This window comes from Hippopotamus amphibius, chromosome 6 (genome assembly GCF_030028045.1).
Source record: "Hippopotamus amphibius kiboko isolate mHipAmp2 chromosome 6, mHipAmp2.hap2, whole genome shotgun sequence".
Lineage (NCBI taxonomy): Eukaryota > Metazoa > Chordata > Mammalia > Artiodactyla > Hippopotamidae > Hippopotamus > Hippopotamus amphibius.
The window spans coordinates 54,455,481-54,476,091 of record NC_080191.1 but is presented as its reverse complement, the minus strand read 5'-3'; the positions used below and the strand labels follow the sequence as shown (position 1 = coordinate 54,476,091).

Sequence of the window (20,611 nt, the reverse complement as noted above, 5' to 3'; positions counted from 1 at the left end):
CTACGTGTGTAGCACGTACTTGGGCTGCTCTGCGAGCCCCTGTGGGCCTGGGGAAGCTAGGGAAGCCAATGCACATGTGAAGTTCATGCTGCCGGTCCTACTGAGAGGGATCATGACCTTTGATACGGAGGCAGGCTCACTTGTTAGCGTACAAGCTGAGTAAAATCCCAGACCCTCTGCAGTTCTTCATAGTGATCTTTGACCTGAGTGTTGAGGACTGGGCATGTTTTCTCCTAGATGGTAGTGAGAGGGCCATGCAGGCAAAGGGAGCAGCTCCTATAAAGGCAGAGGCAGATTTGGAGGACTTTGTAGAAGATTGGATTCTGTTTGTGTATAGAAATATTGTGCTAAGATTTAGGAGGCTAGAGGTGCACAAGTCTGAAAATGAGGAAGGCAGGCAAGACAACTGGGTAGGAAGCCAGATCAACATCACCATCCCTTGTGTTCACTGATCTCCTTCGGATAGTTGAGCACTTCAGGCTAATCTTTACCATTGCAAGAGAACTGGGGGGACTTCCCTGGTGGTCCAGTGGGTAAGACTCCACGCTCCCAAAGCAGGGGGCCCTGGGTTCAATCCCTGGTAGGGGAACTAGATCCCACATGCATGCCGCAACTAAGAGTTAGAATGCCCTAAGGGTCCACGTGATGCCACAACTGAAAAAAAGATCCTGAGTGCCACACTGAAGACCCCGCGCAGCCTAAGTAAATAAATATTTTAAAAAAGAAAAAGAACTGGGAGGCCTTACAACTGATACATTATCTTTGCCGTTTTTACTTCCCTTGCCTAATAACAGTTTGTTCTTTTGTTCCCTTGAGATCATTACTGAGACCTGCTCAAGGGCAAGGATTTGGGCCAGGCTTAGATTCCAAAATGGCTTAGGCCAAAAATGGCTTCTCTTATATCAAGAAAGCCATGCCTGTTTCTTTCTCCAGAGACCCGCTACCCTATCGGCTTACATCACCACCTTTTAGGATGATTTTCACCTTTAAATTCCGTCCTCAGATCTTGGAGTCACCTCATTAGAATCCAGGCCCAAGCAGGTTAGATCTAATTTTTTTTTTTAAGGTGGAAATTTGGATTTTTATGTTAAACCTTTTAAAAACTGTATAAACCAGATTCAGACTTTGACCACCAGTTTATAGCTTCTGATTTCACTAGTCTATACAAGAAAGAACCTGCTTGCTCATGGTCTTGTGATGCTTATATGGAGAGCCATAGCTTGCCATACAAACAACAGAATATTTGGTGGCTTGTGTTTGTCCCGTAGAGCAGATGATTTACTTACTATCCGAGCCCTGTTCTTTTACGTTTGAGCTGAATAAACATGGTTTTAGAACTAATGAAGTGGAACCCTTTGCTTCTCTTCCTTTCCTATTGTTTGATGCATTGCAAATAAGCCATTGTCTGGAAAATCAAGCTCTGTTGTTTTTCATAGATACACAAAGTGGGCTTTGCCCATGGGCTTGCACCACCAGAGTAAACTAGACAAGTTTGCCTTTTGGCACCAAAAAAATCTCAGCATTCTGGGCCCTTCCCCTCTACCTCACCTGACTTCAATCCCACAGCTCCACGCTAGGCTGCTCTAAGATCTTCTCACACTATCAAAGCCAGTTATCAGGAAAGGCACTTTCTAAAGGGAATTTCAGAGAAGGGTATGATAATCCCAGGCTAAATTCAATATTTGAAAAGTAATTAAAAGATATAGAAAATGGTTTGTCACAGGCCACTGAAACATGGTATATCACCATTACCCTGAACCATTTTCTTTCTTTTTTGGCTGTGCTGCTCAGCTTGCAGGACCTTAGTTCCCCAACCAGGAATTGAACCTGTGCCCCCTGCAGTGGAAGCTCGGATTCCTAAGCACTGAATCAATAGGAAATTCTGCCTTGAACCATTTTCTGCATAGCACTTAAGACAAGGCAAAGTATTATAACTGAGTGTAGTTCAGAAAAATCTTCATCTTTTGAGAATAAACACATTATTTCACACTATATTTTACTTTGTACTTTACAAACTTTATTAAATAATGAGCATTACTAACTTTCATTATCATATATACAGTATTTAAACTAAGTTTTCCTAGATGCATTTTTTTTTTGCACAAAGAATAGAGTAGGTGAAAAGTGAACTTATAAAAAAAAATGGAACCTTCAGTACAGAGACCTAATAAGAACTTGACATCCATTTAAGTACATATAACTCTTTTCCCCCAATTATATACATCCCTACCCCACCCCCCAAAGAAACTATTTTAAACAAAAGCACTCAATGGATAACTTTGAGGGAAAATATGAACTTGATTATATATATATACATAGATGTCAAAATTTGTATCCTGGCTGACAGAAGGGATGTATAGAACTACAGATTTGTCCTAGAACCTAAAGACAACCATACAGACATTTTATACAGTAAGACAGCAGCCTTCGTGCAGTGGGGTATATTCCTATAAGTGACAGCAAAGTGCAACAGGACATTGGTGTGGAGAATTAATAATTTCTGAGAGTAAGATGCCACAGTAATATGGATAATACAGAATTTGGGTCTTACAAACTAAAAAGCAGAGAAGTGGGGAACTGCATTCCTGGGACGAGAAAAGTCAGGTAACTGTTTTGTAAACGCACTTAAGAAATACCTCTAGCAAGTCTGAGAATCTATACTGTTACAGTGCTTCTCTTTTCTGATGCTGCTTAATCTTGAAAACTCATATCATGTTTAAAGAAAGGCAGTGAAAGAAGAAATGTTTCCAGAACAATGCTCATCAATATGGACTTTGTTTTATAAGCTACAAGAAGAAAGTACAGTATAGAGAAAGAAGAAACCTACGTTATTTTTTGTTACTTAAAAAGGAAAATGAATGCCTCAGGTACCTGTTTTATAAAATAAGGGTGGTCACATTTTATGTTTTTCAGCTAAGAAAAAGAGGCATAGCACTTAAAGGGAGAAAAAGAATTATGGTACATAGATATCACTGATTCAAGTCAATATCATTGCTTATCTTTAAATGAAAAGCCCGGATCCCCTTTCCCTACACAGATTATCATATCTTTTAAGATGAAAACTGAGAGGGTGGGGAAGGGGCCACAGAAGGTAAAAATGGCTTAAAGTGAAAATGCAAAGGCCACTGTTTGAGAAAACATTCTTGTTGCATTGATTGGAGTCGTCAATAAAATAGAATATTTTTATAAAGTGGCAACAAATCCGCCATCATTTTTCTCTTTAGCTTCTTTAATTTTGCATTTTACTCACAAGGTCTTGCTTTTGTTTTTCTGTTTCCTTCCATAAAGAGTTGTATTAGTACATAACATCACAATAGAACTGCTACTTAAAGACCATAACTACAGAATAAAAGTAAGATGTGATTAATCAGAACTTAGTAACCAAAGATTCCGTTCTTCCATATGCCCCCAAACAATGAAAAAAGACCCCTATGTTATGTCTGGATTAGAAAATTTCATTGCAGTCAATAAAATTCTCAAGGCTGGGATCAGGTCATTGGACTGAGTACAAAACTTATGAAAGGACATCTGAAAAACTGCTCTGGGAAGGGCAGCCTTAAAGCGCTTTGTTTTAGTTTAGCTTATGGTTTACTTCGTGTTGATTAGAAACAGGCACAAAAGCTAATGAAGGGTTCTATCTACTCCCCATTATATACCTATATCCCCAGCTGTCATATAATGAGATAATCAAGTTGTATCCAGATATCAACCCATCTTTTCTAATAAGTCAATTTGCATTTTCTTGTATTTGGTTTTAAACCATTAGGAGAATCATTCATTTAACCCCACTAAACATAAAATAAACGACGAGCAGCACATTCTCCAGGCCTTGTTCAGGAAGACAGGTAAGGATTTTGCTTACAGAAAATTGGTCATGCTACATTCTAATTTCTAATAATTACATATTTTCTGCATTTTAATGAACTGATGTAGGAATCCCAGCATGGAAACCCTAAAACCATAAAACCTAGACAATACTCTAATTAGAGATCCCTGGTTTAAGTTAGTCTAGGGTCCTGTCACAAATTTAACAAAAATATCAGAGGTAAGCCTAATCCTTTAAACAGCTTTAGTTTCCTTTCTTCCTAAAAAACATGAAAAGGCCTCTTTGTTGCCTTTGAGTCCTAGGATAAAACTACTTGTGGTTTCTGGATAATAGGAGATGATTATTGCATTTCTTAAAGTCTGGGCACTAATTGTCAGGATGTGGGAAAAAATACTATGGCCATCATGTTAAAAAAAAAAAAAGCCTAAAAATTTTCAAGTAAGATTGACTTACATGAAACATGAAGACTGTCAGCATCAGAAAACACAGTGTTAGATGCTGACATGCTACAGTACAATCCCGGCTGGATTGCCAGCTGTTTCAAAAAGTTGTGCTGTTAAAGAAAGTATATTTTACATCTCTGGTTATTACAAAACTGTTTTAATCTGGTACATACAAAACACCTCTCAGTATCTGTAATGCATGAACATAGTAAGAAGTTATTTCAGGCAGCTACTCTTGAGAACCTTAGGCAAAGCTGCTTGAACTAAGACACTGGAATTTTTCCCTTAGAGACTGGACAATATTTTGCTGATTGGGAGATGGTCCCTTCCAGAGATAGTCATTCAGTTTGTCAGAATCATTGTATGATGTCAGATATGGTGAAATCCCAAGTTTGCCGCTTACTGACTTTTTTGGAGTGCACGGGCTATTCAAAGAGTAAGAGGTGGTGTCGCTGCAGATGTTGTCAGCAAAGTCAGCATCCGTAATCTTTGGGTCAGATTTCCTTCTATGATTGTGAGATAGCTCTAACTCTGACTCATCTTCTTCTGACTTGATCTCCACATAGTCATCTTCGTCTCCTTCAGTCTCTTTGAAATTGGAAAGATAGTTCTGGGTAGCTATTTGGGCACTTAAAGGTAAATTTCTATTTACTACCAGAACTTTCTGTGAGTCCTGGAGTGTGAGATCCGAGCGTTTTTCAGTGCCCTGTTGGCCTGAGTCGGCAATACCCGGCAGCAAATCCTGGTGACTCTCCCACCTGGAGCTTCTGTGTAAAGATAGCGGCTGCTTTTTCCCCATTTCACCAGGGTAGTTGATGGAGTCTGCGGACTTGTTTATCAGGATGGAGGAAGAGGACTGGGACCTGTTATAAGGCTGAGATTTAGCACTGATTCCTTTCCGACCCAGAGAGTTGTAAAGATGGCCCTGAAAGGAGTTCTCTTTGTTTGGCTGGCTGACCACCACGCTGTGTCTCTGCATGGAGCCCAGCAGAGGGTCAGAGGTTTGAAGAGAAGGCACCGAGCAAGCTGCGGACAATTGTCTTGGGGTACTTTTTGTATTGATCTCTAAAGTGGGATATTTGGACTTCAAGTCTTGCTCTGGCCGGGGACAGAAATCTGCTAACTCTCCATTACTATAGGTTGAATGCAAAAGCCAGTCCTCACTACCATGTAGGGTGTGGGAAGGTGATGCAGAGCCGAGGTTGGCGGAGTCTTGAGGGCTGGCCCAGCCATCCTTCTGAGTCTTAAAGGGAGTCTCCCTGAATACGATCTGGTCATACAGTTGGGAATACTCAGCAATTCTGGCACCTGGAAGGCAAATATTAAAACAATAAATATACAAGTCATTTCTACATGTGAAGATTTAAAAAATAAGAACATCCTAACAACATATTTAAAAAATTTAAACAGTAGACAGGACTTTTAAGTTTGAGAATGAGAAATCATCAAATACTAAGCAACACAAACTAACAAAATCATCCACAGTTTAATAAAAAAGCCACCTAACGCTTCATTTAATTTGATCTAATTCTGGATTATTTTATTTCAGCTGCAGGTCTGCAAGGGTTCCCTGTTGTAATGAAAATTTCTAGTGTTCTTTACAAGCACGGACTAGTGTCAGTGCTAAAAACAGGCATCATAAAAATGAGAAAGTCAGCACTTAAACCCTGGTCGATGAAAAATAACTCAAGTAGTCATTTCAAGAAGCATGACCACAATCCAGCCTGCAGTGGCTACCCCTGCCTTACCAGTCTGGATTGCTCTCAGACAACTACTCCCAGAAGAGTCTGCTCCCAGAGGCTGTTCCTGCACTTCTTGTTTCCAGGCAGCCCTCCACTGCCACTGTCTGGGGATGTCGACGGGAGGTCGTCCCTTCCAGGACTGCAAAACCTCATGTACTGACTGATCCACATCTCCTTTCCCATCACCGAGAAGCCGGGCACTGAAGTCTATGCTTCCAAGACATTAAGAAGGAACCATCCTGTGCATATAATCGATAACCTAGTGCTCTCTATTACTGGCTGCAGAACAGAACAGGATGTTACCATTATTTCCACGAAAGCTACTGCCACTTCAAATTAAGCTATGAGGCCATTATTCTGTCTACTCCACTTCTGAGTATGGACATCTCTAAAGACATGAACAGAACCATGATATAGATATAGAGACTTCTCTTGGGCCAGGAATGATTTAAAAGAGAGAGCCCAGAGATGTCAGTTTCAAGAGCTGTCTCCCCCCCACCTCCCAATCCAGGTACCCACATGACCACCCTAGAATCAAAGAATTCCATGAATCCTATAAATCGCTCAGACCACATCAACATAGTCTCTACAAAGGGAATCTATCCTATATATAATGACCAGCAAGTGATATTGTATTTTCTTCCTCTTCAAGCTATTTATATTTTTAGTAACCTGTTGTTAGGAAATTATTCTTCGAATTTAAACTAAATATTTAGTTGAGTTTCTGCCATTTCTTTCCAGTCTGTCTTCTAGGAAGACAGAAAACAATGTGCTGTTATTCTGTGTGCCCTTTAACTGCACCCCTCAGATTACTTGCCCCTTACTCCCCGGAATCAGGATAAATAGTGTTTATCTTCTCATTATAGATCCTACATTCATTCAGATCCTTGAGACTTTCAAGTCCAAATTCCTTGGAAGGACAGAGATTATTAGTTTAGAATTTCTAGTATCAAAACCTTGCGCTATTACTCCTTAAAGGGTATAGTAAAGACTCTCAATACCAATTAAGATCTGGTAACCCCTTAAGAGACTGAAAGTCTACATGGACACCAAGGTGCCCATGTTAACCATCCTGAAATACACAACGTTTCGTTAACTATGAAATCCAACCAACGTTAACTGGACCTTTAGGTTTGTCTTTGGTTAGCAGTCACACCTGAAAGTTAAGATGGTTCTTCCCAAGCCATTCTCAGCTACAATGTGGCTCTGAGCCTGGTCCCACAGCTGAATCAGGAAGGCTCTGTACTTTCACAAGGTTCCAAGAAAATGACAACTAGTGAGAAAGCAGTGAGAGCCAAACTATTGCAGCACCAAAGTTTAGCTATAAAATCTTGTAAGAACAGTTAGCTCTTGACTTCAGAACATGATGGAACAGATAATCTGAAACTATGTATTATCCAAAATATCCATAGTATTTCTCATGCCTTTTTTTCTTTATCACACTCTCTTCTTTTTCCTTTGCTTAATCAAATCCTATTTACCTTTCAAGACCCTCTATAAGCCCTATCACTTCCCTGCATTTTTTTCTAACTGATTTCTCTGAAGTCTTATATACTAGTACGCGCCCTAATACTTAGCTGCTGGTGGTGTAAGCATGCATGCCCATATGCACACAATCTTGTGTTGCTAGTTGTTTTATCTAAGCTGGTTTATTATTCCATCTAGCCCATGAGCTTTTAATCTGAGAGAACAATCCCCACAGGAAACCAAGCATAGTTCTAGACAGAAATTGGTCTCAAGAGCTACTTAATTACTCAGATAATTTTTGGACTGCCTTCATTTATTCTCAACATGTGTTAAAAATAAATGTGCTTTTCCTAAGACTATACTACTGAGAGTGGAAACGCAGCCTAGAATTTGGGCTTAGCAGGAAAAGAGGAAGCAGGAAAACAGCCTTTCGTAAAATACTATGTAGACATATATATTATAGACAACTCACAATGGGCACAGTTTATCTTTGGATGATAAAAAGTTGACCATTTATAAATCTGGAATAGAAAGTATCTCACACATAGACAATATACTGTGCCTGTTTGTTTTTTTGGTCTTCACTTGACCTTCTAAGCTTATAGACTTCTTAGAGAGTCTATAACTGGCTTGAGGCCAACGTGAACATGAGACATGCTTTCAGAGCAAAGGCTGTCCTTAAATAGATTCCCTTAGTCAGATGTACAGGAAATAGCCAGCCCAAGATGACACCTCTAGCCTGAAAAGCTTACTATTAGTCAGGTGGATCAAAACTCCCCCTCATTCTTAGTTCTGGCAGTAACAGTCCTTATAGAACATGTACATTATCCTTATGTGACAACCTCAGGGCTCTCTCTGGTATATATCTCTTTTGCATGTTTAGAAGGCAGAATACTCATGATTCTGGATAAAAATTTGAAGTGAGCCTTGTTGAGAGAAGTATGAAATACACTATTTTCAAGATAGAGGATTAAAATCAATGTTTCTGATATTACTTGGGATGTAGCGCAGAGCATAAAATGTTATTTTGCCTTCCCTACTGTACACAAGGAAGAAAATTCCTCAAGCCTGTATGGAGTTTTCTCCCATGAAAGACATCACCAAAAAAAAAGGGGGGGGGGGGTTGGGGGAGGGCAGGGGTACCCAAAGTCTTCCTTGGCCTCAAAGACTGTCAAGAGAGAGGCCTGACAGAACGAGATGGCCAGCATGCTACAATAGGCTCCAAAAGGTGGGAGGGACTAGACCTGGTTGGGTGATTTATAGGCGGAAGTCTGGCCCGGGGCCTGTAGACCCCGGCTACAGAGTTCAATAAAGGTGCTGGAGAGTTTCAGCAGGTGAATAGGGCGCTCCTCCTTCCGCACAACACCGAGAGCAAGCTCCTGGCAAAGTGGCAAGGCCCATACGGAGTAGTCTGGAGAATCGGTCCATTCGATTACGACGTTCTGTGCCCAGATAAACAAGAGAGAGAAAAGGAGTCATCACGTCAACTGATTGAAAGCCTGGTGGGCACAGGAAGTGGTCTCGATCCACCCAGATGGAAGATTCCTCAGGTCTGAGAGATGGCAGGTCTTAGGGACACGCTTCTGCCAGCCAGCAGGGGGAGATGCCACTCTCAGAAGATGACTGGAGAGATCTTGGTTGGAGAGAATGTGGATAGTAGCCCACCGGGTCAAGAAAGGGCCCAGACACAAAATTGAAAAAAGATCCTACAGGAGCCCAAGGAGACACCAGTAGGCAAAACAAAAAGAACAAACCAAAAGTGGAAGAAAAGCAAAAGAAAACCCCAAAGGGGAATCTATTAATATTTACAAGGTGGGTAAAAAAGAAAACTATGCAAGGTGGTCGTAAGCCCTAATGATTCAGGATTGACCTTGCTTCTACCAGGGTTAGAACTTTGCATGTTAACGGATGGTCCATATTCCAAACATCTGGCCTCAGGCAATGACCGCTTTTTAAACTATGGTCTGCAGGCGTAATCAATCCATCACCACCAGAAACCTTGGTATTATATTTTCTCTCATTCTGAGGCCCAGCGCGGATTCAGTCAGTGGCTGAACTGCCAACAAACTACTGGTTCCAATGCCACCTGTGCTCCAAAACAGTCCGCCTGCAGCTGGAACTCAGTCACTTTTCTATGTGTAACAACAAACCAGCTTAGCAAACACTAGCTTTGGAAAAGGGACGTGAACTAATTCAAACATATGATTGCAAGGAGAAAAATATAGGTGATCTAGTCTCTCACATGCATATAGAAATCACATTTAACCTTTATTTTACTTAAAAAGAAGAAGAACGAGTCACAGAGAGTCTGTAAAATCCTTCGGGAAGCAATTCCAGGACTTAACTTCCCTATGTATTAAGAAATCTTACTGTATGATTAGCTCTGGAAAACAAGGAAGGCTTTAGATAATTCTTAAACGCTCCCAAACTTAAAAAAAAAATTTTTTTTTTCCTACAGATTCTTGTCATGCAACTTCTGAATTCACTTGGGACTCAGATATCCCCTTGTTAATCTCTGGTTTCCACCTAAGAGAGAGGTCCCAGAGAAAGGAGCTTAGTGGCATCCAGCTGGCCCAGATGAGCCATGTCGTCATCAAGCTAACGAAATGTGCCCTGATACTGAGCCATCTGGTTTTTACTTTTTGTTGCTGTTGTTTATTCATTTGTTTTTTTCCAGCCGCACCATGCGGCATGTGGGATCCTAGATCCCCGACCTGGGGATGAACCTGTGTCCCCTGCAGCAGAAGCAGGGAGTCGTAACCACTGGACCGCCAGGGAAGTCCCCTGGTTTTTTGATACAGAGGCAATCCTTTGTAAGAAGATCTAGGGCAGGGATTCTTAAAATAGGAAAGTCCTCATTTAAAAAAATTCAGATTCCTAGGGCCAACCCCAGAAATCTCTCTGAGTCTGGAGGTGAAAAACTCCTCAGGTGAGAGCACCCTTGGGTTTTTTATTTTCCATGACAATCCTGTGTTTTATTCATATCAATGGCCTTCCAGCAAATACCCTGTGTAATTTAGCCAGGGGATATGTATTTCTCTATAATAGAGAAAAAGTCAAAGGTGATCATCTAGCTCACTTTTTTAACCCTAATGGTACCAATGTTACCTGTGATCCTGGTTTGGTTCTTTCCAAAAAGGAGGCTTGACTCAAAGAATTAAACTTCTTGGAAGCACACATGAGAATACCAAATGAGATGGTTTTAAATGCACTAAAGCAGATATTCAAAAAAAAAAAAAAAAGCAACTAGTAAATGCAACACGTGAAAAATTGCTGAGTTATAGTGTGAACAGCTTTAAAAAAAATGCAGGAATCTAAAAAAAAAATGGTACTGATGAACCCAGTGACAGGGTAAGAATAAGGATGCAGATGCACAGAATGGACTGAAGGACATGGGGTTGGGTGGGCGAGGGGCAAAGGGGAAGCTGGGACGAAGTGAGAGAGTAGCATAGACATATATAGACTACCAGCTGTAAAAGAGATAGCTAGTGGGAAGTTGCTGTATAACAAAGGGAGATCAACTCGATGTTGGGTGATGCCTTAGAGGGCCAGGACAGGGAGGGAGGGTGGGAGGGAGTCACGGGAGGGTGGGGATATAGGGATATATGTATAAATACAGCTGATTCACTTTGGTGTACCTCAAAAGCTGGTACAAGAGTGTAAAGCAATTATATTCCAATAAAGAGCTTAAAATATATATATATATATACACACATAAATAAATAAATTAGGGACTTCCCTGTGGTCCAGTGGCTAAGACTCCACGCTCCCAATGGAGGGAGCCCAGGTTCGATCCCTGGTCAGGGAAATAGATCCTGCATGCCGTAACCAAGAGTTTGCATGCCGCAACTAAGACCGGGCGCAGCCAAATAAATAAATAAATATCAAAAAAACAAAAACAACAACCACAAAAAAAACAAAAAACAAAAACCAAAGGGAGATCAACTCAATGATGGGTGATGCCTTAAAGGGCCAGGACAGGGAGGGTGGAAGGATATAGGGATATATGTATAAATACAGCTGATTCACTTTGGTGTACCTCAAAAGCTGGTACAAAAGTGTAAAGCAATTATATTCCAATAAAGAGCTTAAAAAATGCAAAAAGGGCTCCTTTTTGTCTTTGTTAGGATGAGTAGGCATTTTTGTTGGGATTCTGGAGCAAAGCGAGATCCTATTCCATAAGCGTCCAAACTTTAAACTCTTACCCTGCTACCCAGCTACTCCTCCTAACACATCGATACACAGGGAAAAGCTCTAGATGCCACCAGTGAAACTGATAGCTATTTTTCAGCTTTAGATTATATCAGAGAAAACTGCTTCAAACATCACATCTGGAGTGATGGTGTCACGGACACCAGAAAACCCTCCAGACCCTCCTGCGCTCCCACTGGTGCTATTCGGTGGGTGTAGGGCTGGCCTCATCCATGGGTGTCTGAATCTGTGGTCTGGCTGTGAGAATGAACGCCTGGGTGACAGCAACGTCACAGTGCTAAGGACACTGAGAACCAGAATGTGGCTCTCTCCCGGTCCTCACAAGGAGAAGGGCAGCTCGGGAGACATACCGATGGCGAGCCCGCCCTGCTTCTTTTCTTCTAGGATGGCCGCCAGGTCCTTGGGCACTGGCTTCTGCACTTGGTTGCCGGGCGGCTGCTCCAGTTCTGGACTTTTCACCTTTAACAGCTGATTTGCCTTCTTGATCTTCTGACTGTACTGCCTGGCCATCAGGAAAACCCTGTTCCTGGTCTTGTCTGCGCTGTCCATGCTGGGGTCAGGATTTTCCAGGTCCACAGGGGACAGGCTGCCGCCGGCCACGTCGTAGGGACTCTCCGTGGGTGGCAGGTCACTGGCCAGAGACAGCCGGTGGAGACTCAGGCAGGAGCTGTCTTTGGAGGCTGGGGCTGGGTCCAGCGTGCAGGAGCCCGGCCCCGGCCTGTCTCTGGGCGGCACCTGGAGAGCCCGGCCCGCGGGCAGGGAGAGCGAAGAGCGCGCGCCCCGCTCCGGCGCACTGCCCGCCAGAGGCCGCTCCTGCACATCGTCTTTGCTAACAGGAAACGCCGCCAGGAGCCGGTCTCTGGCTTTGACTTCGTTTTTCTTGATGTAATTTTCCAGGTCACTCCAGATTTCATCTACTTCTTCAGACAGTTTATCAGAGATGGACCGATCGGCTATGGGCAAGTTGCAGCCGAAGGAGTTATAGAGCAAACTCAGATAATCACTATCAGAGGGTCCCGGCGGGTAGGGCAGCTCGTCCTCGCTGAACTGGAGGCTGTCCTGGGAAACAGAGGCCCGCAGACTGTCACAGCACCCGAGGTCGGCCTCCAGGCCCAGGAAGGTGCTCCTCTTGGGACGCTTTAGGCTGCTGCGCTTGAAGTCCTGGGAGGGCGCATCTGGGAGCCGGATGGTGTCGTAGACATTCTCTTCCACCACCTGGAGTTCATGTGTGCTTTGGTTCCAGGCCTCCCGGCCTGGCGGTGCTCCATCTCTTTTGGAGTGCAGAGGGCTCTTCTCGGGGCCAGCTGGCCTCTTTGAGAAGGCCAGCTCTGGGGTGCTCTTGGGGCGAGCAGAGTCCCTGGCTGATTTGGGGGGAGGGGCTTCAGCCTCCTCCCGTTTAGCAACCATCAGTTTCAAGTCCTCATAACTTATGTTATCATAGACATGGTCTATGTCATCAATAGTCAACTCTATAGAGGACCCGAAGGGAGTCATCCCGTCCCGCCCCCCTGTTTTAGGGTCATTCTGCAGTTCCCTTCCGGAGCTGTACTGAGAGCTGTCACCGTCCCTATTTCTTATGTCGGGGGGACACGTGTTGCTCTCGCCAGCACTGCTGGCCCGCCGCACAACCCTGTGGCCAGAGCTGGGGGTCTCCGCAGACTCCATCTGTCCCATGTGCCAACTGCAAGGTCGACTGGACGTGCCATCTTCACACAGTCGGGCAGAGTTCAGATCTGAAGAGGAGAAGGATGGCAGGAACAGCTGATAATCATCCTCATCCTCCTCGTTCTCCTGCGGGGACCTTCGACCGGGAAACAAGGCTTGCCGGATCTGGTGGTCGGTCCAGATGTTTCTGACGGCCCTGCCCCCACGCAGTGCGTTGATGATGGCAGAACTGCTCGGCGGACTGCTCCTCTGGGCGGGAGAGGGCCCTGCTGAAGTCAGCTGGGGAGACCCTTCCCCTCTGGAAACCTGAGGAGGATAGAAACGTAGGGATTGAATTGCAGCACGCAGGACACAGAACTTAGGATGTTCTCCTGTACTTACACACTGCCTCTCCCACTAGACTGTGATCTTTTTAAAGAAAATGATCAGTAAACATGATTTGATTTTAACTGAGTTGAAAAGCAGATTTTTTGAAAAGGGGGCAGAAAGGACAGGAACCGATATTTACTTAGAAATAGCCTAGGCCATTTGAAGGCACTCTCCAAACTTAATGTTCACAATCAGTCTTTGAATTAGATATGATGGTGCCAGTTTCAGAGTAAGGAAATCTAAGCTTTTAGGATTCAGTAACTTGCTCTCCCTAGTCAGTGGAAAAGCTAGCATGCGAACCCAGGTTTGACTCCAAATACCTTACCGCACTGCAGGGAGTCAGCTAAACACAGAGAACTCTTAGCAACTTCAAATAATTGCGATGTGTCCTTGGCAAATAACATTAAATGAATATATATAGGTGTCGAGGGCCACGGTATCTGGTTTCTGTTTGGGGCTTGATTCTTAGCAGTCTTATCGTGGCTTCCAGTGGACCAGAAACACCCCTGTCAGTGATCTGGCTGCACCCCCAAGGGTTTTCCTTTAAATCTGCAGACCTGCAAGAACCCGATCAGCACTGCCTTGGTTTACAGATTCTAAGCAAAAGAGCCTTTGTTGCAGGAATTTAATCCACTATTGAGCTAATGAAATGTTTACTTTCTTTCAAAATACACTTAAGTAATATTTAGATGCCTGTTAGGAAGTAAAATATGAGTGACATTAATGATTTTTAATCATAGAACACAATGGGTCTCTTACAACTTGGAAACTCTCCTGATGCAGCTCAATTGTGCAGGTAGGGAATGAATGCATTGCCCTCCGATGCCCCCCGTGGGTATGGGGATTGGCGTCAAAGAGCTGAAAGGGTTAAGATAGGTTCAAACTAATTAGTACCAGGGACATATTTTCTGGTCAAAACACGATATTAATCTATTGGAAATGTCAAATTAGCAAGAATTCTTCATCACTGATCAATGAAACTGGGATACATATTACCTTGGAATATCCACCTATTAATATGTCTGTCTGTCTCCCTACCTGCCTGTCTATCAGGGAGGGCAAGAATAAAATTCATCCTGAATGTTATTTTTCTATTAAAAATTTAAAACTAAAAAGGTCTAAGAAGTCATTTAATCTTTTCACTTTTTTCAAATCGTAAAACTGTGGACCATTTGAGGACTAGGAATCAATGAATATGCACACATACAGATATATGTACACACACAAATACATATAATGTAGTATATTTATGGCTCTGCTGGGTTTTTTTCTTTGTTTGTTTTCATTTACCCTTTAATATTTCTCCCCTTTCCTCTTAGATTGCACCAGTATAATGTTGATAAAATATAGGCACCCAGTAACTACATTTTATAAAATAAAACAAGTTAGTATCAGCTAGTTAAATCATGACAAAACACTATGGAAGTGTAACAAAACAATTTTGTGAACAGCCAGAGGTAATACCTTCTTAAAATCTTTCATTCCAGAAAAATTTCCAGACATTTTAGAAAATTAGGAAACCCGAATTGTTAGTATCAAAGTATATTTTTAAGGTAACTACACTTCTTTTTTTTTTTTTTTTTGCTTGGCCACGCTTCCTGGCTTGTGGTATCTTAGTTACCTGCCAGGGATTGACCCATGCCCCCTGCAGTGGAAGCGCAGAGTCCTAACCATTGGACGGCCAGGGAAGTCTCGAAAGGTAACCACACTTGAAGTGAAGTTAGCAGTATTTTGGAAGCTGAAATTTTACATCAAATAAATCATCAGGAGAACTGAAGAAGCTCTTAGGTTTAGAAATAATCACTATACAGATTGGACACAGCACAGAAGCAAGTAGTGCAGAGCCCTCAAGATGAATATTTTCCCACATTCTCAGCATTATGGTTATTTAATAATATGATAACAGCTATAATATATGCGGCACTTGCTTTGTGCCAAACACTGTACTAAGCACATTAAAAAACATATCACATTTAGTCTTTATAACTCTTTCATAAATTAGGAAACTAAGTGTTGGTAATTTTTAACAACTTGCTTACAGTCATACAGCTTATAAACGGCAGAAATGGATTTGAGTTCATGTCTTAATCCACAGCTTATATTGAGCTAAATCTCTCTCCCTCTCTCCTTCCCTCCATCTCTCTCTCTCTCTCTCTCTCTCTCCACACACACACACACACACAGCTTTAGAATGTATATTCTGGGGGAAATGTTAATCTCTATCATCTCTCCCTGCATTTAGTATAATTCATTTTTGTCAGGAGATGGAATTTTACCACTGAGGAAAAAAGTACATTGGTGCTTTATTCCTTTCTTGTCTTCAGATTTTATAAAGTTTAGCTAGTCCCCATACAGAGACTTGATCGCTATTGTAGAAAGTTCCTGAGAAGCTCTTGAGATTGAATCTCCAGGACTAATAGAGTGATTCCTCCACCTGGCACTAAACCAGGCTTGCTCAGTGATCACAGTTTGGCACCTTCCCAGTGTTTGTTTATGAAAACAAGGTGTACTTTTAAAAAAATCAAAATCTCATGCTATATTTCAGGACAATGAACCAGTTCGTGTTAATAAATTTCAAAAGCTTCCAAGCAGAAATATGTACTACCTGAAAAAAATCCACATGCTCTAATTTTAAGCAAATCACTTAAAGATAAGACCGTGTTGATTTTGATTTTTAGACATTTAAACATCTCAACTGAAAGATATATTATTTATTAACAGGGTCACTTTAGCACCGTGCCCAGGAGTGGAGTAAGTGGAATCCTGGGGAGAGATTTTCACAGCCACATCGTTGCAGATACAGAACATGGAACAAGAGGACAGGATCAGCTCTCTAAGAATGGTTAATTAAGCTAATCAGTCAGTAGGCATATTGGACATGGTTTACTCAGGTCAGGATACAATATTTATTGTTCATAGGTAATAAATTTGAATATACGTCTTCCAATAGAACATACCATTTTTATTCCTCCTCTCCTAACCTTTTATTAGATGAAGGAAAATCAAAATTTGATATAGTGAAGTTTCATTATACCACATATGATCACACCTCTTATATCAGCAGCAGGACCATATTCTTAGAAGGGGATCTTTGTGATTGAAGGCTGATGCTTTGAAAAGGGAGCAAGTACTCAGGATGCAAGAGCCTCGGTCTTATATGCACAGAGGCATAGGGCAATGTGGGGTGGACCACATTAGCTTGTATGGGTGTTACACCCTAAGGTAATAGCTTCTGAGTAGAGACGTGGGGCAGAAGGATGAAGAAATCATTGTCTTGGTTCTGAGAGATGAAGCTGGGGACAGTGAGGTGGAGGGAGAGTTGATAAGAACAAGCCCTAACTTAAATCTATTTCAACATGTAAAATAATTGTTTACACTTGGAAGATAAGCTGGAGATGAGATATATAAGGAAAGGGTAGGTATAAAGGGTGCCTAAAGTAAACATTTCAAAATAAGAAATGTAGTAGTACTTACCTTTTGGATGTCTTGTGCTGTTTCTGAAAAAATAAGAGTTTTTTTATTTTTTAAGTTTGAGGATTAAAAATGTATCTCATACATAGGTAAGCACTCATCTTTTATAGAACTTTTAAACTTATTGTTAATAATTGAAGCCCAAGATTCCTCTGGGCTCTTTAGACTTAATTTTTAGAAAATGTCTCTCAGTTATCCAAGTATAGATCTTGCACTATATGTAAAACAACCTTACATACATCTAAGTAATGAGTGCCTTCCTTAATCCCTGAGAGCAATGCAACAATTCATAGTAACAGTTTCAAAAGCCTCCCCCGACGCAAATATATATTACCTGAAAAAAAAAATCCACATGCCCTAAGCCATGAAACTCACTTAAACGTAAGATTATGCTACTGTTAATTTTTAAATATTATATTGGCTTTCATTGAAAGATACTGTAGTTATTGACAGGATCACTTTGGCGCTGTGCTAAGGAGGGTGCAAGAGGAATTGTGGGGGAGCGATGTACCAGCCACATCCTCATAGATACCCTTAGGATACCCTGATCATGTGTGTCTAATCTTTAAACACTGTTTAATTACAGAAGCATTTAAAATAAAAAGTGATTGGGACTTCCCTGGTGGCGCAGTGATTAAGAATCTGCCTGCCAGTGCAGGGGACAAGGGTTCGATCCCTGGTCCGGGAAGATCCCACGTGCCGAGCAGCAACTAAGCCCGTGAGCCACAACTACTGAGCCCATGTGCCGCAACTACCGAAGCCCATGCACCTAGAGCCCATGTTCTGCAGCAAGAGAAGCCACCGCAATGAGAAGGCTATGCACCACAATGAAGAGTAGCCCCTGCTCGCCACAACTAGAGAAAGCCCATGCCCAGCAACGAAGACCCAACGCAGCCAATCAATCAATCTTTAAAAAGTAAATAAATAAAAGGTGATTGAACCCTCTCCACAAATTCTACCCTAGAGGCAGCCACACTCAAAAGTTCCATGTTCATCTTTCCAGCTCCCATGCCCACTACCCCCATCCCACAACAAAGCACAGGTTTTTTTTTTGTTGTTGTTGTTTGTTTTTAAAGTAAAGGTGCAATATGCAAAATTGCAGTTCCTGCTAAATATATGTGGACACTCTTATCAGCAGACAGATATGTACTTGATTCTTTTTGATAGCTGCAGAATATTCCATGTATTATTCCAGGATTTACTACAACTTTTTAAACTATTTCCCACTAGACGGGCATCTTATGTGGTGTCCTGTTACAAACACTGCAAAGAACACACATACTCCTCTGTGCACGCTGCCTGGGTACTTCTACACAGGAAGTGTACATTGTGAAATTTCTACAAGTGAAAAACTTGAAATTCTTGGTTCAAGGGCAGATGCACATTTTAAATTTAAATGGGCATTAACAAATTTTCTTCAAAAAGGATGCAGGAATTTATATATCAATAGTTTCAGAGTGCCTATTTTTCTTTTCTTTTGGCGAAGCCCACAGCGTTCTCCCCTCTATCTCATTTAAATGTATGATTTTTTTCTGATTACTAATATGGGTGACCATTTGTAAATTTTATTGGCAGCTTGTGTTTCTTCTGTGAAACTGTCCAATTATATTCTCCCTTTAAAAAAAGAGTACTTTTTTTTTTTTTAATGTCTAAGATGTCTTACGTCAGCATTCACACACATTAATCTCTTCTTTTAACAAATACATAAGTTTATTTATTTTTGGCTGCGTTGGGTCTTTGTTGCTGCGTGAGGGCTTTCTCTAGTTGCAGAGAGCAGGGGCTACTCTTTGTTGCGGTGCATGGGCTTCTCATTGTGGTGGCTTCTCTTGTTGCAGAGCATGGGCTCTAGGCGTGTGGGCTTCAGTAGCTGTGGGCTTGCAGGCTCTAGAGTGCAGGCTCAGTAGTTGTGGCGCACGGGCTTAGCTGTTCCGTGGCATGTGGGATCTTCCCGGACCAGGGATTGAACCCGTGTTCCCTGTATTGGCAGGCAGATTCTTAACCACCGTGCCACCAGGGAAGTTCCGGCATTAATCTCTTTATGCTTATTATCCATGTTGCAAACATTTTATGTCATTTAGCTTTACATTTTATAATGGGGCACGATTACTTATAGAAGTTAATTAAATCTGTTAATCTGTAATTCATCTGGTGTTTATTTTTCTGTGTATGGTTTGACTTAGTAGATAATAACAAGAATGGGAAAAAAAAGTTATTTTAGGACTTACCACTGGTTTTCAAAACTTTATGTGATCTTGAAGAAGGTTCTGAGAGAAAAAATAAGGCCAGAATCATTTGCAAAACCAAATCAATTCTTTATAAGTGAGTTATTAGCTTGTGGGCAAATGAATAGAGCTCTAGAAATTTTCTATCAAATTCACCTAAATCCTGATTGCTTAGAGATACTTAACAAGACATTCACTCTGTCAAAACTGTAGGATAAACACTAAGCTGTGCAATCTGGAATCACCTAACTGAAAACCAACCCTACCAACTAGTAGCACCATGTTCTTAGCTTTAACTACCACCTACAAGCAGATAATGTTCAATTTTATAGTCTTCTGCGAGAGCCCTATCCCAAGCCCCAGACCTCAGATGCCAACTGTCTTCCTGACATGTCCCCAATGTGCCTACAGACCCAGCAAACTCAACATGTCCCAGTCTCAGGTCGCCAGTCTCCCCCACATCTGCTCCTCCATCTGCATTTCTTACCTTGGTCGTCATTCACGTTACCTTCCCTAGTTAGCGACCAGGCCATCATTTTAAGTTTCTCCTGTTTTCATCCGCACAGTCTTGTGGGATTCCAGGAGCGCTCCACCCCGGTCTCCACTGTCTTATTCCAACCCTTTGCCATCTCTCACTCGGACTAGAGGAACAGCCTCCCATCCCGTCTCCCTACCTACTTCATTTTCCACATTGAGCCAGAATTCTCTTTTTAAAAGGCAAATATTTCATTGCTTAAAATCCTTCCACAGCTTGCAAGATCAAGTTCAAACCCTCTGCCTGGTCTACTCGGCCTTCCATGATCAGGCCCTAGTTTGCCATCTCTCCAGACACATCTCTTTACACTTGACCATGCCCACCTCCACCTCCGGCCCACCCTGCAGCCAGGCCAAACACCTGGCAATAGCTGTCTGACCTAAAGTACACTGCCTCAAGTCTCAGGGCCTTTGCATGTGCTATTCCCAACCATCAGCCTCCTCAGCCCTCAGATTCCATCGGGGGTACTGGTCCTCTGCTCTGTGTAGCCTTCTCTCTCCCACCTAGAGGGTTCACCTCTCTGTCTCCCCACTCTTCCTTCCATTCAACCTCTACCACAGCTCCATTGTATGAACTGGTATTTCTTCAACCTTTTTTGACTCCCCCACTAGACTATAAACTCCTTGCAAGCAGGAATCTTGTATATTATTCTTATATTC

The 20,611-nt window shown here is 42.1% G+C and overlaps 1 protein-coding gene across 3 annotated transcripts in view; it reads right to left on the bottom strand.

Annotated features, from left to right (window-relative positions):
- Nucleotides 1-1,994: 1,994 nt before the first annotated feature.
- PLEKHG1 (pleckstrin homology and RhoGEF domain containing G1) overlaps nt 1,995-20,611 on the bottom strand; it is a 239,976-nt gene continuing 221,359 nt past the window's right edge. For 2 of the 3 annotated variants that reach the window (XM_057738124.1, XM_057738123.1), the window contains 4 exons: nt 19,421-19,459; nt 17,199-17,221; nt 12,041-13,661; nt 2,002-5,577 (listed from right to left, as the gene is read on the bottom strand). In XM_057738124.1, the coding sequence (XP_057594107.1) occupies nt 4,514-5,577; nt 12,041-13,661; nt 17,199-17,221; nt 19,421-19,459 (2,747 nt within the window). In that variant the 3' untranslated portion in view covers nt 2,002-4,513. Of the gene's footprint in view, nt 5,578-12,040; nt 13,662-17,198; nt 17,222-19,420; nt 19,460-20,611 lie in introns of all 3 variants that reach the window. The other variant, XM_057738122.1, reaches the window with a different exon arrangement.